This window comes from Dermacentor silvarum, chromosome 5, assembly GCF_013339745.2.
Source record: "Dermacentor silvarum isolate Dsil-2018 chromosome 5, BIME_Dsil_1.4, whole genome shotgun sequence".
NCBI lineage: Eukaryota > Metazoa > Arthropoda > Arachnida > Ixodida > Ixodidae > Dermacentor > Dermacentor silvarum.
In genome coordinates this window covers 114,459,880-114,478,714 of record NC_051158.1, presented here as the reverse complement: position 1 = coordinate 114,478,714, position 18,835 = coordinate 114,459,880, and the positions used below count along the sequence as shown (strand labels likewise).

The window sequence follows — 18,835 nt, the reverse complement described above, 5'->3', positions numbered from 1 at the left end:
ACTCCAATTTCATCATCCTTGCCGATAGCTTCGTAGCATGGAAAGCATATCAAGTCTCGTTGCATAATGCCGATTCCCCAAAAAGTCAGCTTTGCCGCATCACAGAAACGTTATGCGGTCAAACATACGCAACATATTGAGGTGAAGCATACCAAGAGTATAAAAGGGCCACTGTCACAGAGGGGATGTATGCGTTCCTTAATGATGCAGGCGCGCATCCGCTTTTCCTGTCATAGCACAAGCACAGACACCAAATAAGTGTACAGGCAGGCCGTCAGGGCAATTTCGGACTTGGTTGTGGAAATTTGTGCTCTTAAGGGCAGTAAAAGCCAGATTTGTTTTTTTCGAACTGCCCCATTTTTCGACGTTTTCGCAGTCCCTAGGAAGTCCAAAAAATTGTTCACTGACTGTGACTGGTGAGGCCTTTATGTGTGTGACCTTGGTTTCCAACCTCAATGCAGGGTACCCTGCAGGACACACAGGCTTTCATCTAAAATTTGAGCTGTTTTCGTGATGTGGAATGGTTTCATAGTTTGCTGAATACATGTTACTGCACAACAAATCCACCATGTTCGTTTGTTAGGGATACCCAAACCTGGTGAGGGGCCATTCACCTAACAAGAATGTTCATTTAGGCAGCAGTATACTTGGAGGATACCAATAAGTCCTGATTACTGGCCTAACATTCAGAATTTATCTTGACTACTTTAATGCAAACAACAGTGTTTTGAAGGCAAAGTTGAGAGATGATCGCTTCTGAATTTGTTATGCCTGCACATGAAAGGATACCTTTCACAAATGAAAGCAATATCAGCCCACTCTGCCTGCAACTTGCTAGATTAGGCTGAAACATCTCGTGAAGTGGCTTGGCAGTTAAACATATAAAGGCATATCAACACTTGCTTCCTGATGCACCACAATGCCATGCAGAATATTGTGCAGGTATGTAGATTCATAATTTTAGACTCTGCCTAATACATGATGCACACCCTACAGGGCTGGTGACTTACTCAGGGTTGTCATGGTGATGTGTTTTCATATGTTTCTTCAAGGTACCAGACCGCGCAAAGGACTTGGAACAGATGGTGCAGCTGTATGGTCGCTCGCCCGAGTGGATGCGTAGGTGAACATTCAGATGGCCACTTTCCACAAAAGCCTGAGGGCATGAGGGGCACTGATAAGGCCGCTCACCTGAATGGATGCGTTGGTGAATATTCAGATGGCTCTTATCCACAAAAGTCCGAGTGCAGGAGGGGCAATGATATGGCCGCACGCCCAAGTGGCCGCGCAAATGAACATTTAGAGCGGTTCTGTGTGAGAAGCTCTGAGGGCACAAATGGCATTTATACGGCCGCTCACCAGTGTGGACACGAAGGTGCGAGTTAAGAGTGCCCTTTTGTGAGAAGCTCTGAGAGCATGAAGGGCACTGAAATGGCTTCTCGCCTGTGTGAACACGCAAATGCCTAGTCAGGAGGTATCTGCGTGAGAAGCTGTAAGGGCACAAACTGCATTGAAAGGGAAGCTTTCCTATGTGGGCCTTAACGTGTACTTTCAGATCGGACGGTGTTCTAGTTTTATAGTCACAGCGATCACAGTGGTGGAAAGGTCCTCGCTGAGACTTGTCATCCTCAGTAGTTGTGGGACAGGATGAATCCTTTGGCCCTGCACAATGAAAACCACATCGCACTTAATGCCAAAATCAGAAAGCACAGATGCTAATGCTAATAATGAGCCCTCATTAAAACGTCATAAAAAGTGCATTCAGTGGCAAAAATAAATGAGTTTCCAAGTGCTATCACTCAACTTTTCTGGAGCATCCAAAAGCAATGAAATGTAAAACAGTGACATTACGAGAGAAGCATTGAGTTTTTAACAAAGAATTGCAATGAAGGTTATATACATACAAGCGCAAGTGCACTGCAACTATATACACAATAATTGCAATCGCAAAGCTGAACCATTTATATATCACTCAAAAACAGACAGTCAATTCATATTGAATATACATAATTCAATTACTATAAAAGAATGCTTACATCCGAAAAACAACATGGCTCAAGCTACGGTTCAAATATAGACAAGTGTCTCAACGGCGCTGTCTGCGTGCAGAGCGAGCAGACAACAATTCTGTTCGGACTTCCTCTCTTTAGCGACAGGAGCGCTGCAGATGTTGGGGGATCAACATTTTCTGTCGTCTGCTAGCAGCGGAAGGCACAGTGCTCACGTATTAAGCTACAAAACGGACTTGTAATGCACAATTTCACTTTTTCTATGGCACTACTAGCTCCAGCCAATTCTGTGTTAATGGTTCCCGTGCTATTTGCAAAGAAAACTTGAATATGCAACTAGAAACAACCTAGTGAACTCTCTGATCTTGATTTGCAGTGCGGTCATGCATCGTCAAACAATGTCGTAGTTGGTGTTTTCAGCAAGTTTTCTGCCCGTGCTTGTTTAGATGTGCTTGTGATGCGTCTCAGGTGAAAACTGCTGCACTGTAGCCTCGACTGTGCGTTAACATGCAGGCAGTGACAGAGAAGCACTCAGCTGAGCAGGCAATCAATGCAGTGCGAACATTTTGGTTTGGATGTACAAGAACCTTTAACTTTCTATTTGTGAGTACAACTCCTTTTTACGAATTGCTTTGCTCACAAACAATTGTTATAGTATTACTCTAGCTACCCAGTGCATCATTCAAGCATATCCTGTTGGGAAATGTCTGTGCAGTCTTGTTTGTTTATCGAATTATCAAAATTGCATTTTATTCTTCCAGTGCATGCATTTTGAACAATGCGATGAAATTAATAAGTTGAGAATGCACCTGGTGCTACGGGTATGCAGTCTCACTACTGAGCGTTGTGAGATGTTTATTAGTGAAAAAAATGATGTTCCAAAGGACAGTGACAGTCTAAGCAAACAAAGCTTTTTGTGCTGTTTGCTTCGACTGACAATAATTAGAGGTGATGTGGACTGCGAATGCTTAATTTCTTCAGCATTTAGTGCAATAAGAGAGTAGAGAGTTCATAATAAATGTTACCTTGTATGCAAAACTGCCATTTGTCTGCATAGTACACAGAACACACAGGAAGATGTGTTATCTTGAGGCGTTGATGCGCGACATTGTTTATGGAGGGCTGAGCATTGCCACTGCTTCACATGGTACATCTCATTGCGGCAGAAGTGTTGGCTAAATTATGGGGCTACAAGTACCAAAACCACAATCGAATTATAAGGCATGCGTAGTGGCGAACTCCAGATAATTTTGATACCCTGGTGCTCTTGAAAAATTGTGGACATAAATCCAAGTGCACGACCGTTTTGTATTTCAGTATCGTTGAAATCTGGCTGCCGCAGCGGGGATCGAACCCGCGGTGTTGGGCAATGCGATAGCTGTAGAGCTACCACGGTGGGCACAGAAGTGTTGATTTGAGGTGCTACCGCTTCTGTAGTGTGGCCTAGATTCTACGGTGAATTAATGAAGCTTTGCGTCTACACGCCTTGCGTTTGTTCTCTGCTTGACAAATTTGCATGGTGTTTATTTTTGAGGAATAGCAGAAACGTACCGTATCAGACTCTCAGTTTGCCCGCAACCGTTGTCTGTCTATAGCAGTAGCATTTTCTTACCGCCTCACGTCTTCTTTTAATTCTCCCACCCTAACCTCCTGTATGGGAACTGTGAGCAAAGAGTGGCAAGGCTGTTGTTCACTTGTTTCGCAACTGTGTCGGTTCTACTCATTCTATGTCTCCTCCCCCCCCCTCTGCTCTACCATCCATCTACTTCCGTTCAGGACTGGCACGTTAGTAGAAGGGTAAGCAATGCAGTAAAGCTAAGTGAATACCGGCAATGTTCACCCTAGTCTAGAGTACGCAAGTATAGTCTGGGACCCATATCAGCAATACCTCATTATTAACTAGAAAAAGTAGAGTGCCCTGCTGCCAGGTTTGTCTTGTCCTGCTACAATCGAACGCAATCAGTTACAGAGTTACTTGATAGGGCTAACCTGCCGACACTTGCTAAGCGCCGCAGGGTTGCTACATTAAAATTTATGTTCTAATTACAAACACTAAGCCTAAACGTGGATCCCAGCCTGCTACCTCCTGGCAGAATATCACCAAGTATAATTCACAGCTATCCTTTCATGCCTTATTCTTCCAGAGTTGATGTCTTTAAGCATTATTTTTGGGTTAAAACAATTGTTGACTGGAACAAACTTAACTTGAAGGTTTTTGAAAATGTTGACTCTGTGGTTTCCTTTTAAAGAAATATGGAAATGTTTTACTAATCGTAGGTGTATATATGCCTTATACTTATATATGCCTTGTACACAATTGTTATGTTAATAGATAATTATTAATTATTTTTCCGTATGTCACTGTATTGTTATAAGCTTGTATTTCCCACCCTGCAACAGCCCGAAAAGGGTGCACAGTATGTACAAAATAAAAAATAAATGAATGCTTTTGAGTGATTAACGGATGATTACAGGTGCCAAGAGGTTATGTTAGGAAGCCCAGGGAGCTCCAGAGGGTATTGTGCACGTGCAACGCGATGGAAAAGTTCCAAACAAGTTTCTCATGTCACCTTTCCTCTCTGCCACACTCCTTCCATGTACATGCACGCTCTGAACCCTCCCCCCTGAGGCGGCGTGCATGACAGCAGCAGCGAAAAAGTCAACGGAAAAGGCAAAGAAAATTTCACTTTAAAATGCACAAGTACAATCTTAATAGCAACAAGAAGCACAAATCAATGAGCAAAATTGCCAACGTCTCCATGAATCACTCGGAAACTGCCTTTCTGTGCTTTGTGCCACATGAGCCCGTGAAGCCATATCGGAAAGCTCTCAATCAGTGGCCTAGTACCCCCAGAAATTATTTATTTGTGGCTCCATAGTAATCTATAATCTCTACAGGGGACTTGCACCAGTTGCGAATCACATTTAGGTTTGGCTAGTTTAAATATTTAGGAGGACATGCCTAAGCTTGGTTCCCAAAGGCTCACAAGAAGCTTAGACGGGTAAACGGTCAAATATGGGACAATTTACTAGCGATTCTTTTATGCGTGCACATGGCAGAGGATCCCCGCACACCGCACTAGGTGCTGTGGTTGACTTCCCAATGTTCCACGACCAAAAAAAATCACTGGCGCAGCAGCGTCGTTGAGACACCTAGTCTATTCTTCCACTGTCGCTCAAACAGACCCATAAAAAAAAAGGCTCCTCGAAGGAGTACACCAATTAAATCAAACAGGCAGTAAAAATGTGATTCCATAATAATTCAATTCTGGGGTTTTATGTGGCAAAATCACCATCTGATTATAAGGCATGATCTAGTAGGGGACTGAGTATTAATTTTGACCAATTGGGAATCTTAACGTGCACCCAATGCACAGCACACGAGCATTTTCAGATTTCGCCCGTATCAAAATGTGGCTGCCAGGGCCGAGATTTTACCCCACGACTTCCGTGCTTAGTAGTGCAACACCACAGCTGCTAAGCCACTACAGCGAGGTATGCGAGATGAATACAAAAGACGTCTTATCATGCCCCCACGAAAAATAGGGAATATACCAGACTCACAGATGAATAAACATTCACAAACATACAGCCACTAAAGAAGCGATCACACATTCTTCAAATCCTACATAGTGGGGATGAGAATACAGCATTCTTCGTCTACTAGAAATACACAAAGTAGGCAGAGTAAGTGGAGAACAACAGTGTTATCAAGGATAAACATCTTCTGCCGGCCACATAACACAACATTAAGCATAGAGCTTTTACCAAAAGTAAAAGCCACTATGTTATTGATGACAAATGAATACAAAATGTCTAGTCGGCTTGCTGCTGTGTTTGTCAAAGCATCAAAGAGTATTCACTCATCACAGCATTCCAGCACGAAGAATCGCATAGCAGCGCTCGTGCTCCTATTGGCTTCTTTTCTTTTGACAAAAGGCTGTACATAGAATATCTTATGAAACTGCACAATACGATTAATATGACTCAATAAAGTTCCATCACGCTAAAACAATGTCATCACACAATCCACAGCGAGAAAGAAGGGGAGCATTAGATACCACGAAGGTATGAACCTATGAATTCGCTGTTCTTCAGCTTGAGAGTATCTGAATTCATTTAAATACATACGACAGGATAACAGTACCCTGGCGTTGACGAACAGGAGAATCATTACAAAACCTCCAGAAAAAGTGCCACAGAAGAGAAAGTTCACCTTCGGCAAAAAGCAGGGCAAAGAATGAACACCTAGAATGATCCTAAATGGCAAGTTAATAAAATTCCATGGGTAAATATTCAATAGAAGAAACATTCCGGGCATTATCCAGAATGAATTCTGGAATGCGCATTACCATGAACAAAGTTCCACACAGTATTGAACCAGAAGACCATGATTCTAATTGATCTTTTCTTATCAATTCCGCTTCACTAGGCTGAATCTTAAGGCATGACAGAATCAGACGGATTATAGTTTGTAAATCAAGAGGTAAAAAGCGAACAAGTACACTGTGAAGCTGAAGCGATAAATCAGTGTTTGAAGGTGTCTTTTAGAGGAAATCCTATTAAAAAACATGAGACAAGAATGCCGATTACTTCCAACATTCAAATTATTGTGTGCAACAAAAGAGTGGCTGCCGCAGATAAAAATATGCTGTTTAACCCTTTCAGACGCTACGTACACAATAGTGTATCCAAGGTAGTGCATCAACAGCAAGAGCATCGATTAAAGTAAGGATATTTAAAATGTGTCTATACATCTTGAAACCAGGATATAGGAACAAATGTTTTTCGTTCTGGTTTTTGTTTCGTTCCACTGGAAAAAAAAAGTTACATTCTGCTTCTGCTCTGGAAGGAAAAAATAATGAACCGTAACGCTTCTTAACGGATTTGGATGGCGTGCAAAAATTTTAGAAGCTATGTAACGAGAAAATTTTTCTCAACAAGTGAATTCTGAGATCATGCTTAGCGCCTTGAGTCAAGGCGCTGAGCATGATCTCAGAAGCAGCACATCATATAATGTACTCACCGTAATTCGAGACCACTGTTCCGATAAAATGTAAACTAAGGATAAAACTTCGGTAACAAAGCGTTGTACCAGTAGAAAACGAGGCGATAAGCTCTTAGCGCCCAAGCCCTCGGTTTTGCTGCGATGCTGATCTGCTAGTGCACCAAGTAGCATGCTTAGATTAGGGGAGCACTCGACCGGCTATTGCCTGCACTATGCCTCCCTGAGATAGGTGTTTATACGGACCCCTGAGATACGCGCCAATTCTGACATTGCCCGACGTCGGTTGTTTCGAATTGCTGACTTTTCCCCCTTAAATGAAAACGGATACAAAATATTTCGGTTTCACTCCGAAACAAAAATAATAAAGAACGTTTTGATTACGTTTTCGTTCCGGTCAAAAAAATCTTTGTTTCGCTTTTGTTTTCGTTCCATTCCGACACACTGCTTGAAACCCTTCCGATTTAAATAATGCTGCAAGTTTGAATTACACAGGCAAATTGTTTTAGTAAAACGAGTATGAAAGTAGATGGTTGGGTATTTTGCTTGGTGCGAGTATGTCATTGTAGACAGCAGGTTTACTTCTTTCACTGATTTTTACAATGTGTTGCGCCAGTCATCATTTTCGAGTGGCTGGAGAGGTGCTTTTCAAGCCTGGTAGACATGAAATAGTCGATGTTTGCATATCTTAAGTTCCTGCAGTGAGTTTTTGCATAGAGCCCACTCCGTAAACTTGACAAAACTCCCTAAACAGAAGACTCTTTAATCTATTCTGCAGCTGTAAGCTCTTTAAGATTCTGAAGATGTAAGAAATGCAGTGAAAGTAGGCTTTCAGTCAATACAACCAACTGGCGTCTGAAAGGATTAAAAGATTGTGAAATAGGTACTTTTATGAGTGCAGCTATATTGCTGAAGTCCTGAGAACTTGAAATAACACTATCTCCAAAATGAGGCACCCACATACCGGTCATACCTCAGCACACAGGTCTTTCCTATCATTGCGGGCACTAACAATTAATGATATGCAGTTAGCTTTTTGAATACGCATGTAAACATCTTTTAAATGGCCCTTCACCAGGCTCATGCCGATATTTCACTTATACGCTCAATGTTGTAAAGTGCCACCATGGCAATCTTTTAGTGCAAGGATTTTTCAAATTGGATCATAATTAGGGGCGACAGAAAGAATCGAAATGTCAAGCGACTGCCCTCGCCCTCCTCAAAACAACAGCCCAACAAATCGCCCGAATGAAAGCAGAAGAAAGGGCATGAATGAGGGAGACACACTCCGCTTAGTGAGGAGCCTAGTAGTCAGCAGGGTAACATACAGGCAACTACAACCTAACTAAAGCGGAGAAGGAAAAAGCAGATGTAATCATAAAAAAGGCATACAAAACTGCCCTACGCCTACCAAAGAACACTCCAAATAAGAAACTTCTGGCCCTAAGACTTCATAACACCTTTGAAGAACTAGCCGAAGCTCAACTCATCTCGCAGAAAAACCGGCTCCTCCAAACACCCACAGGCAGGAGCGTACTTGAGAGATTTGGTTAAAACGCCCAACTACAAGCCCACAAACAAACACAAGAAATACAGCGCACCATCAGAAGCTGGTACCAGGTAACCCCGCTCCCCAAAAACATGGACCCGAACCTCCACTCCGGCAGGAGACAGGCATTCGAAAGGAAATTAGGCTTTGTGAATGCAGCCCGATTTACCGACACTGCACTCTACACAGGCAAGACTAAGAAAGCAGTAGCAGTGGTCACTGACTGCAGAGGAACAATAACCTCCAGCGGGTTTATATCCCGCAGCTCCATCACGGAAGCGCAGGAAGTCGCCATCGCACTTGCTATCCAAGAGGGAAGGAAATCAATGAAATCGCCGACAATCCTAACAGATTCACAAACAGCATGCAGGAATTTCCAAAGAGAAAGGGTTGGTACGAACGCACACCGAATTTTCACCAAACTCAAAGAATGCCAAAGCGAATTCATCCAAATGATTACATGGGTACCGGGACACGAAGGGATCACAAGGAATCTATACACGAATAGAGCAGCCCGAGGATACGCTATCGGGTCCTCAACACATCCGCTGTAGAGGACCTAACGCCCATCGATCCCGATTACTCGACCATATTAAACTACTATAGAGGGAATCGTATGCCCTAGCCACCACCCCACAGAAAACTAAAGACTGAAGAGGCCACCGATCTGCATAGGCTACAGACAGGCACCTTCATCAGCTTACATAAACTACACAAGATACACCCCTCAGCCTTTAGAGACATATGCCCATGGTGCGGGTCAACACCAACCCTGTACCACATAACATAGGAGTGTACATCACACAACATAGAACCTCACATACGAAATCCAAATAGAGATCAGTGGGAGGAACTGCTGGCAGGCTAAGACCTAGAGGACCACATCCTCCTGGTCAGAAGAGCTAACAGGCTTGCGGAAGCCAGCGGAGCCCTGAAATAGGGGCCCCGACCATAAATAAGCCTCGCATGAGGCCAGCTGAATAATTCATTTTACAATAAAGTTTATTCACTCACTCACTGACTGTGTTGCCAGGAGGCATGCTTCACTGCCGAGCAGGAACCCCATTTACTTCGACTAGTGTCCGCAAGTGACATTTCTTCCCTGCCTTCACCAATACTGAAGACGTGAGATCGCATCTTAGGTACCTTAGAAGCCCAGCCTAATATATTATTTTTCATCTTTCACAGCACTGATACACCTCCCAGTGCGGTTTAGCATATTCTGCATTCGATGCTTTGCCAGTCACACAAATTAATGAACGATGATGTGGACAAAGCATCCTACACAGAGGGATTCATGTGTGCGACCTTGATTTTCTAACAGGAAAGCGAGGTTCTCTTGAGTTTTGCTGAATAACTGCTATTGCATGCCCTATGCATTCCTCTTGTTTGTTAGCAATGCCGAAACCTGGCGAGGGGTTTTTAAACTCACAAGAATGGTGATTTACGCAGCAGTAAACTTCGAGATTAATTGTATGAGTCATGAGGGAGGTAGTAGAAAGTTACATATCAAGAAAGGGGTCAGGCAAGGAGACTCAATCTCTCCAATGCTATTCACTGCATGCTTAGAAGTATTCAAGCTCTTAGACTAGAAAGGCTTGGGAGTGAGGATCAACGGTGAATATCTCAGTAACATTCGGTTTGCTGATGACATTGTCCAATTCAGCAACAATGTGGGCGAATTACAACAAATGCTTGAGGACCTCAACCGTGAAAGTGTAAGAGTGGGGTTAAAGATTATTATGCACAAGACAAAGAATGTTCTATAGCCTGCCAAGGGAACAATAATTCAAGATCGCCAGTCAGCCTCTAGAGTCTGTAAAGGAGTAAGTTTATCTAGGTCAGTTACTCACAGGGTACCCTGATCATGAAAAGAAATTTACAGAAAAATAAAATTGGGTTGGAGTGCATACAGCAGGCATTACCAAATCCTGGCAGAGAGCTTAGCACTGTTGTGGAAAAGAAAAGTGTACAATTATAGCGTTCTACCGGTGCTAACATATGGAGTCAGCAACTTGGAGGTTAAAAAGAAGCTCAAGAGCAAGTGAAGGAACGCACAAAGAGCGATGCAATGAAAATGTTAGGCCTCACCTTAAGAGACAGGAAGAGAGGGATCCGAGAGCAAACAAGGATAGCCGATATTCTAGTTGACATTAGGAGGGAAAAATGGACCTGGGCAGGCCATGTAATGCGTAGGATGGATAACCGGTGGACCATTAGAGTTACAGAATGGATACCAAGAGAAGGGAAGTGCAGTCAAGGACAGCAGAAAACTAGGTGGGGTGATGAAGTTAGGAAATTTGCAGGCGCACGTGGGAATCACCTAGTGCAAGACAGGGTAGAGACAGGGGTAGACAGATCGCAGGGAGAGGCCTTCGTCCTGCAATGGATATAGGCTGATGATGATGATGAAACTTGGAGGAGACCAAGAAGACCAGATAGTTGGCCAAACATTCGGAATCATGGCTATTTTTACTACAAACACAACTGTTCTCAAGGCATAGTTGATGGATGATTGCTTTTCTCTTTGCTGAGCTTTGCCATGAAGCCACACCGCATAAATATGGTTACAGTAATGAAAGCAGTGCCACTACAACAAATTTCTTTGCAACTTATTAAACTACAGTGAAATAAAATTTACTTGGCAGTTCAACATATGACAAAACATAGGAAAACTTGTGAGCGCTCCGCAACGCACAACACCACACAGTATACTGCGCACGTACTATGTCGATTTCACATTCACGCTACATTTATCCCAAAAAGTACACCAACGTCACTGCTGCCAACTGTGCGGCATCATAGTTTTCATATGTGTCCTGAAATTATCGGCCTGTACAAAGGACTTGGAGCAGATGGTGCAGTGATATGGTCCTGTACGGATGCGCAAATGTCTCTTAAGGCCGCTGCTTTTCACAAAACTCTGAGGGCATGCGGGGCACTGAAATGGTTTCTAGCCTGTGTGGAACCTTATGCATGTATTCAGAAAGAATAGTTTTCCAGTTTCAAATTCACAGAAGTCACAGCAGTGGAGGCCTCTCTGCTTCGACTTGAGTAGTTGTTGGAGAGGATGGACGCCTTGATCCTGCAAGATGAAAACCAAACTGCAATTACGGAATGCTAAAATCGAAACACACCGATGCTAGTGATAATAATGAGCATGCTGCTTGTCCAGTGCCTTGAAGGAGATCTCTGAAAACATAAAACAAAGCACAGCTTTTTGTCCTGTTGGATTTACTTAACAGTGTTTACATATATGATTGCCCATTGAACAGGTTTGTGAAATCCAAATAAGCTATCACCAACAAAAGTTTTAAACTATAAAACTTACTAAGGTGAGAAGACGTGGACTGTAGTGATATCATGGGCTGCTGCCTCAGCCGAATAAAATGGCAAAGTTTTCAATGAGTTGTCACGGATGAAATGGTCATTTCTTTGATAATAACATACAAGCATACACATACTGCAGAGCAGCAAAACAAATTTGTAATGATTGGTTTCGAACCCTGTAGGCTCAGCGCAGCAGCCCAATGCACTAACGATTCGTCCACAGACTACCCAGGTACATGGGAAAATGATGAGATACAAACATACATACATAGTTGGCCCCTGGAAAGTGCGTGAAGTACCGTGAGAATGCTAATGCATTAAAAGATGCCACGAAGACAATGATGAAGGGGTTTCTTCGAGTGCACCCACACTGTTCATGATCACCACTGCTTATCCCTTTCAGTGCCCCTAACGTACCAGTACGTTGTCCTGTTTTTCGCCCGAAGTGTCACTGAGGTTAGGTAGGGATGTGAGGACCACACCAGGAGAGCATTTCTCATTATCTGTGTCATTCTTGCCCTTCTACATAACCAAAATGATACCGTTGTGTTCGTTTTACAATATCTAAGAAACAAAAACTTGATCCTGAAGGTGCATCACCCCTGAAAGAAACTGGCACCAAAAGGGTTAAAATTCGTGTCAGGTACAGGCGCGGCCACTGCTAGCGGGAACACGGGAGCTCGTGGCAGCGATCTGCAGAGCGCCACCACCGGCGCATCGTGAAGTCTTGGCAGACGACTCAGCATAGCAGACGACTCGTAGGGTTTTTCGCCAATTGCGCCTGCGCCGCAATGCCATGAGGCGCCGGAGGTGGGGCACTCCGCGGAGCGATGCCACGGGTTGCCGTGTTCCCGTTAGCAGTGGCTGCGTCTGTACAAACACAAGGCATCCTCATAATCATGTACCTGAACAAACAAGAATTTCCAACAAGTGAAGCCACTAAGAGGTTAGAAAGACAACACATAATTCGCTTTTCTAGTGTACTGTAAACGTTAATGATTTCAGAAGAATTAATTGATTAAAGAGGCAGCAGTTCATTTGGAGAACACCGACATGTTTCAGTGAGACCTAACAACCAGAATTTATGATTGAGCACTCTGCTGCACACACTGGTTTTCTGAAGGAATAGATTGATGAGCTATGTAATGCATTCACATGAAAGACCAGATTAACATGGTTACAGTGATGCACTGAAATCTCCTACAACTTGCTAGATTATGTTAAGTATGCCTTGAAGTAAATTGACAGCTCAAAACAATAGAGGACATGGTGACACCACTTGTGCTTCTAGATGCACCAGAACATACCTATGTGGAATCCCTATTCAGACTGCATTTAACACATATGGAATATTTTCTTGGCCAGTGAACTACTCCAGCCGTGTCAAAGTGCTGCATTTTCATATTTCTGCACAAGTGAACGGTCTGCACAAAGGACTCGAAGCACGCAATGCAGCGGTATAGTCACTTGCCCGTGTGAATGTATAGGTGATCCTTCAACTTTCTATATATTTCTTTGCATTAAAAATGTAGTCGAATGGTCAGTGTACCATCACTTAAATTATAAGGAGCATACAAAACAGCCAAGTGCTACAGAGAGCAAAACTAAAGATGAGAAATACATTTTTATAGCCAACAACCTCAAAGGAGGTTATTGCAATAAGTGCAAGCAAAAAGAAAACATATTAGCAATATTAACTATGCACTTGCCAAGCATAGTGATTTATATAATCCTCCAAAGAAGACAACGAATTCCTAGTGAAGAGAGTTCATTATATTTCTGTAAAAAAAAAATGCTTACATGCAAAAAGACAATGACCAGGGTTAAACACAGTAATAAGAAAAAAAAAAGTCTTGGAAGGAGCAGTATGCAACGCGAACCACGTTAGAACGAAGCCTAAATTACTTCGTTATAATCTGTTACTTCGTTATATCCATTATTGCCATTTAATGCAATATATGGCCAATGGGTGCACAATCGTAAACTTGGAAATAAGAAGACGGCTTTGCGGCCTGCGGAACTGCTACACGGCCACGCGTGCATTGTAATTTGAATAAAACAAGAGAAGAATGTTCGGCATGTGCAACACGTGACTTGGCACCTGAGGCAACAGCCTTTAGAGAGCTGCCTCTATTCCACTGTGATCGTCTTTCGCGTCCACTTTCCACTTGACTCGTCACAGTCGAGCAGCACACAACACAGTGCTCCGTTGTGTGATCAGCGGAGGCAAGCGATGTTCGCCACGCCAGCTTGGCTCGGCAGACTCGTGGCCTGCAAGACTGCACCGATGCCAATGCAATCTCGGAGGCCATGCCCGGCTGCCAGCACACACAGCACGCCGCAGGGAGAGGGAGGAGCGAATGCACGGCGTGGCCGTGACCCACAAGATTGCGCCGGGAAATTCTCTGAAGCAAGCCGCAGCTGCTTCAGGAGGACGAAGTCGCGAACGTGAGAGCCGAGGGCTCGCGCTAGCGCTATCTTGCGCAGTTGGTTCAATAAACCGCAACCGACGGACGTCAGTCTCTGCCTCCAACATGAGTGCCGAACCCTGCAGAAAGCGATGTACGTGGCGGGCGAAATTCGGGTATTTTTTGGTTTCGAAGATGAATTTAATTTTTTATATCCATTGGCAGAACAATTTAACTTCATTAAAACGAGGTTTTAAAAACATGAAACTCTACGGTGACTTCAAGGGGAATTTCATTTACTTCGTTATTTACATTATTTTGTTATATGCCAGTTTTATTATAACGAGGTTCGAGTCTATATGCTTTATGGATAAGATCCAGAAGGCACTAAACATGTGAAATGAAAAGAAAAGGTATCTTATCATGCGGCCCCCAGAAGGGCAAAATGCTGCACGAAAAATCCACAAAGGCACCGCCACTAAGAAAATCTGTGACAAATTCCTCAAATGCTACATAGTGAGTTTAAGTAAATAGCATACTTCATCAAAAATTCTGTGCTATTCCACGCTGTGAAGGTGGATGACCAGCGGAGCTGTATATGTGGTGATAAACTATACTGATTTAAATAAACACACATACCACATGAATTGTTATTTTCTATCGTTCTCATTATTTTGTCACTAATGCGACAATAGCTTTCTGGTCGCTATGGTAGATGGCCATGGGTCCTGTAACAACACTGGAAAGGTTCTTCACGAACGTCAAGTCTTTGCAGGAGCAATGACGTGTGGTAGGCCGAGCGATCTTTGTATAGCACTGAAGGCTGAACCTTTTCAACAGAAACGCCAAAAACCCCTTTTCATCTGGCCGAGACAGGTCTACATTGAAATCACCCGCAATTACAATGGGAGTTGAGTCGGTAGGGGTGATCCAACAAAAGGCGTCAATCATAAAGTTCTGCTGGTCTCCCTTGGACATCCCGGGAAAAACATAGACTGTTGCGACGTCACATGGCCTACCCATCACACGGCCGGAATGCAAATGAGATAACCTGCCTATGCAGTGCATGACGTCACTAGCCGAAGAAATACACCCAGTGGCTATTTTCAGTTTATTGTACAACGGAACCAACTGTGGAAGAAGATGACAAACGTGGAATTAGCATGTTCGCGTTTTTGCGTTGAGGGGTGCCATTCAGCCAGTTGTGGTAAAAGACTAAGCTCAAGCTATTGCTGATGATAGTTTTTGGTCTACGCAAGCAGCGATCCGGTAGAAGCTACTGTAGAACAGCTCTGCTGTAAAAGTGCAGCACATGGAGGTACAGAAAGTCTAAAACGAAATTATTGCTAAGAATTAACTTCTAATGCTGGCTGCAAGGTGCAATACTAAATGAACTGCCTTTATCAAAAGAAAGTCACTATCTTATTGATGGCAGCTCAATATGAAATGCCTTGTTCGTCTCATGGTGTGTCAGCATCACTCAAAGCATCAGAGAGGCTCAGTGTTGACTCTTCACAGCTTCAAGCTTTCCAGCACCAAGATCTCAAGGACGATGCACCATTTGTGCATCAATAGGCTTCATCTCTTTTACCAAAGGCTGTAAGCTGAACCCAAAATACCTTGTGAAACCTCAGGCAGTATGTTTCAATAAAATTCCACATGGTACCACAATGTCCTTACACACTTTATAGCAAAAAAAAAAAGGATTAGGATTTCAATTCTGGGTCTTTACATGCCAAAACGATGATGTCATTATGGCGCATGCAGTAGTGGAATACTCCACACTAATTTTGACCACCTAGGTTTCTGCACCTTGTACCTAATGCATGGCTTACAAGCATTTCTCCCTAGGTGAACTTGTCTGTGGCGCGAAATGCATTTTGTGAAAAGGGGACAGAAGAGAAGAGACAGTGAAGCGCCAAGGCTTGGCGCTTCACTGTCTCTTCTCTTCTGTCCCCTTTTCACAAAATGCATTTCGCGCCACAGACAAGTTCACCTAGGAAATATCAGCACCAACTTGCCCAAGAAGAAGTTCTTTTGGCATTTCTCCCTTTTTCCCCCATTGAAATGCGGCCGAGACTTGAACCCACAACCTCTTGCTTAGCAGTGCAACAAGCAGCCATGGTGGGGTGATGATGATGATGATGTATGGGGGGGGGTTTTTGGCGCAAGGGCCAGGGATGGCCAAACAGCTCCAAGAAATGGTATGGAAAAGTCGATGACGTGGTGAATTAAACGTGTAAAATGTAACGAGGCTGTATAGAGGCCTAAAATATTCAGTGTAAGGTGCATAAAATATACGAGTATTAAAAGAATGCTAGTAACGAGTGATGAGAGCGATGACCATAAAATATAGGCTAGAACGAAATAACATGAAAAGATGCGTCGCTTCCATTCTCACTACCGCCTCACTCAGACCCTTGGATACAAGCGCCCGGAGGGACGTGCTCTATAAAACAGTACACCCGCAGCAATACCCTCTAGATAGAGGGAAGGCTAGGAATTTCTCGGGCTAATAACATGCAGCACAACATCATTTAGAAAGTTAAGCACTGCCTTGGTTTCAAACGGAGGTTCTAGGCCAAGAAACAGCGTCGGATGTAGGGGGATATGGTGTGTGTATGCTAAAGGAAAGTGCCCTCTTCACTCTGTTTCTGCTTCCCGACACGCCAGCAAGACGTGGAGTACGGTCAGCGTTTCCCCGCATCTGCCACAGAGGGGAGGTTCAGCGCCAGTTAGAAGGTATGAATGTGTGCCATATGTATGTCCTATTCTAAGGCGGCAAAAGAGAACTTCAGTGCGTCGTGATTTTGTTAATGATGGCCAGTTGCCTAAAAGTGGCTTAATTATATGGAGTTTATTCAGTGTTTGTTCATCCCATAAGTGTTGCCAATAGTTTCCGAGTTTTTTGTGTAGAAATGGTTTCAAGTCTGTGGCAGGAACGGGTATGGACAAATTGCTAGGTTTTGTTGCTATGGAAGTTGCAATTTTATTGGCAAGCTCGTTACCCTCTATACACCTGTGCCCAGGCACCCACCATATTACAACCTGTTGATTAGAAGCATACATATTGCAGAGCAGTGAATAAAGGTCGTTTATCAGAGAATTTTTCTGTTTTCGTAGCAATTCATGGATGAAGTTTTCACGACACTTAGGGAATCTGTGAATATTATGGAATTCGGGAGCTTTGCTTTCTTGATGTGTTTAGTAGCCGACAGTATTCCATAGGCCTCTGCTGTGAAGCCCTGGTGGGGTAAAATAAAAGAGGCAGGACAAGATAGCATGACAGTATGTCTTCTTAATTTAATGTACCTTAAAGCTGAAGAACAGCAAATTATTGAAGCACCTGCAGGCCCATCCGCTACACAGTAAAAAACTTCACCTTAGTGCCAAAGCACTGGAGAGAATAAACACCTAAATAAGCCCTCACAGTCCTAAGGGAATATAACTCTATGGATAAATATTGCATGGAAGCAATGTTACTGGCATTATCCGGAAATAAGTGTCATAAGTATTGGATTCAAAAAGGTGCCGCATGGAAGTTATGCTGAGGACGACAATTTGAGTTGCCTTCATACCAGTCCATCGTCACTAGGGTGTTGCTCATAACATGGTGTAACATTACAAGGATTATTTTGTTTCCAGTGGGAAACAAAGAAAAAAGTACATAGTCAAGTTGGAATGATAAATGAATGCTTCAATGTTATTTGAAGATCTGCTAATGAGAAATTGATGCAAACGCAGGACAGGATTTCTGAATACTTCTCACTTTTGAGATTACTGTGTGAAGCAAAGGAATGGTCAAGGCACAAAAGAACATGCCTGCGAGATAATGAAACGGGTTACTGTTCTACAAGACAACAAGGCACCCACATACTGTCATACCTCATCACACTGGTCTTTCATATCGCTGAAAGATTAACACTTAAGAAAAGCGATGTGCAGTTAGATCTCTATAATGTACATGTAAATTAGCATACATGTAAATGTTACCCCACCAGTCCCTATCATAAATTTTCTTAACACACTACACATAAAAAGTGCCCTCTGGGGAGCATTTTACAGCAGGAATTTTTTTTAATGTGTTCATTATTAAAAGAAATAAGAGGAATAGAACTGCCTTGTTACTACTCCGTTGCCAGAAGGCAAGCCTCACTGATAACAGTTAAAAGTGGTGAGGAAGGCCAGTTGGTTGCTCGATCTCTGCATCTGTTTGCTGCGTTTTCATATGTATCCTCAGGCTATCAGTCTGAACAAAGAAACTGAAGAAGATAGTGCAGCGGTTTGGTCGTTTGCCTGCGTGGATACGCAAACGCCTCTTGAGATGGCTGCTATTCGCAAAAGTTTAAGAGCATGAGGGGCACTGATAAGGCCGCTCGCCTGAGTGGACTATGCAACAAGCTTCGAGGGCACAAATGGCATTTAAATGAACGCTCGCCTGCGTGGACCATGGTGTGTGTTTTCAGACAGAACAGTTTTCCAGTTTCACAGTCACAGAAATCACAGCGGTGGAGTCCTAATCTTCTGCACTTCC

At 43.3% G+C, this 18,835-nt stretch overlaps 2 protein-coding genes across 2 annotated transcripts in view; one reads left to right on the top strand and one right to left on the bottom strand.

Annotated features, from left to right (window-relative positions):
• LOC125945755 (zinc finger protein 436-like) overlaps positions 1-18,835 on the top strand; it is a 98,919-nt gene that overhangs the window by 38,129 nt on the left and 41,955 nt on the right. The gene's annotated exons all lie outside the window — the stretch shown is intronic.
• LOC119453730 (gastrula zinc finger protein XlCGF49.1-like) overlaps positions 304-18,835 on the bottom strand; it is a 219,249-nt gene continuing 200,717 nt past the window's right edge. The window contains exon 6 of the mRNA XM_049668386.1: positions 304-1,191. Within this exon, the coding sequence (XP_049524343.1) occupies positions 1,007-1,191 (185 nt within the window). The 3' untranslated portion in view covers positions 304-1,006. The remainder of the gene's footprint in view (positions 1,192-18,835) is intronic.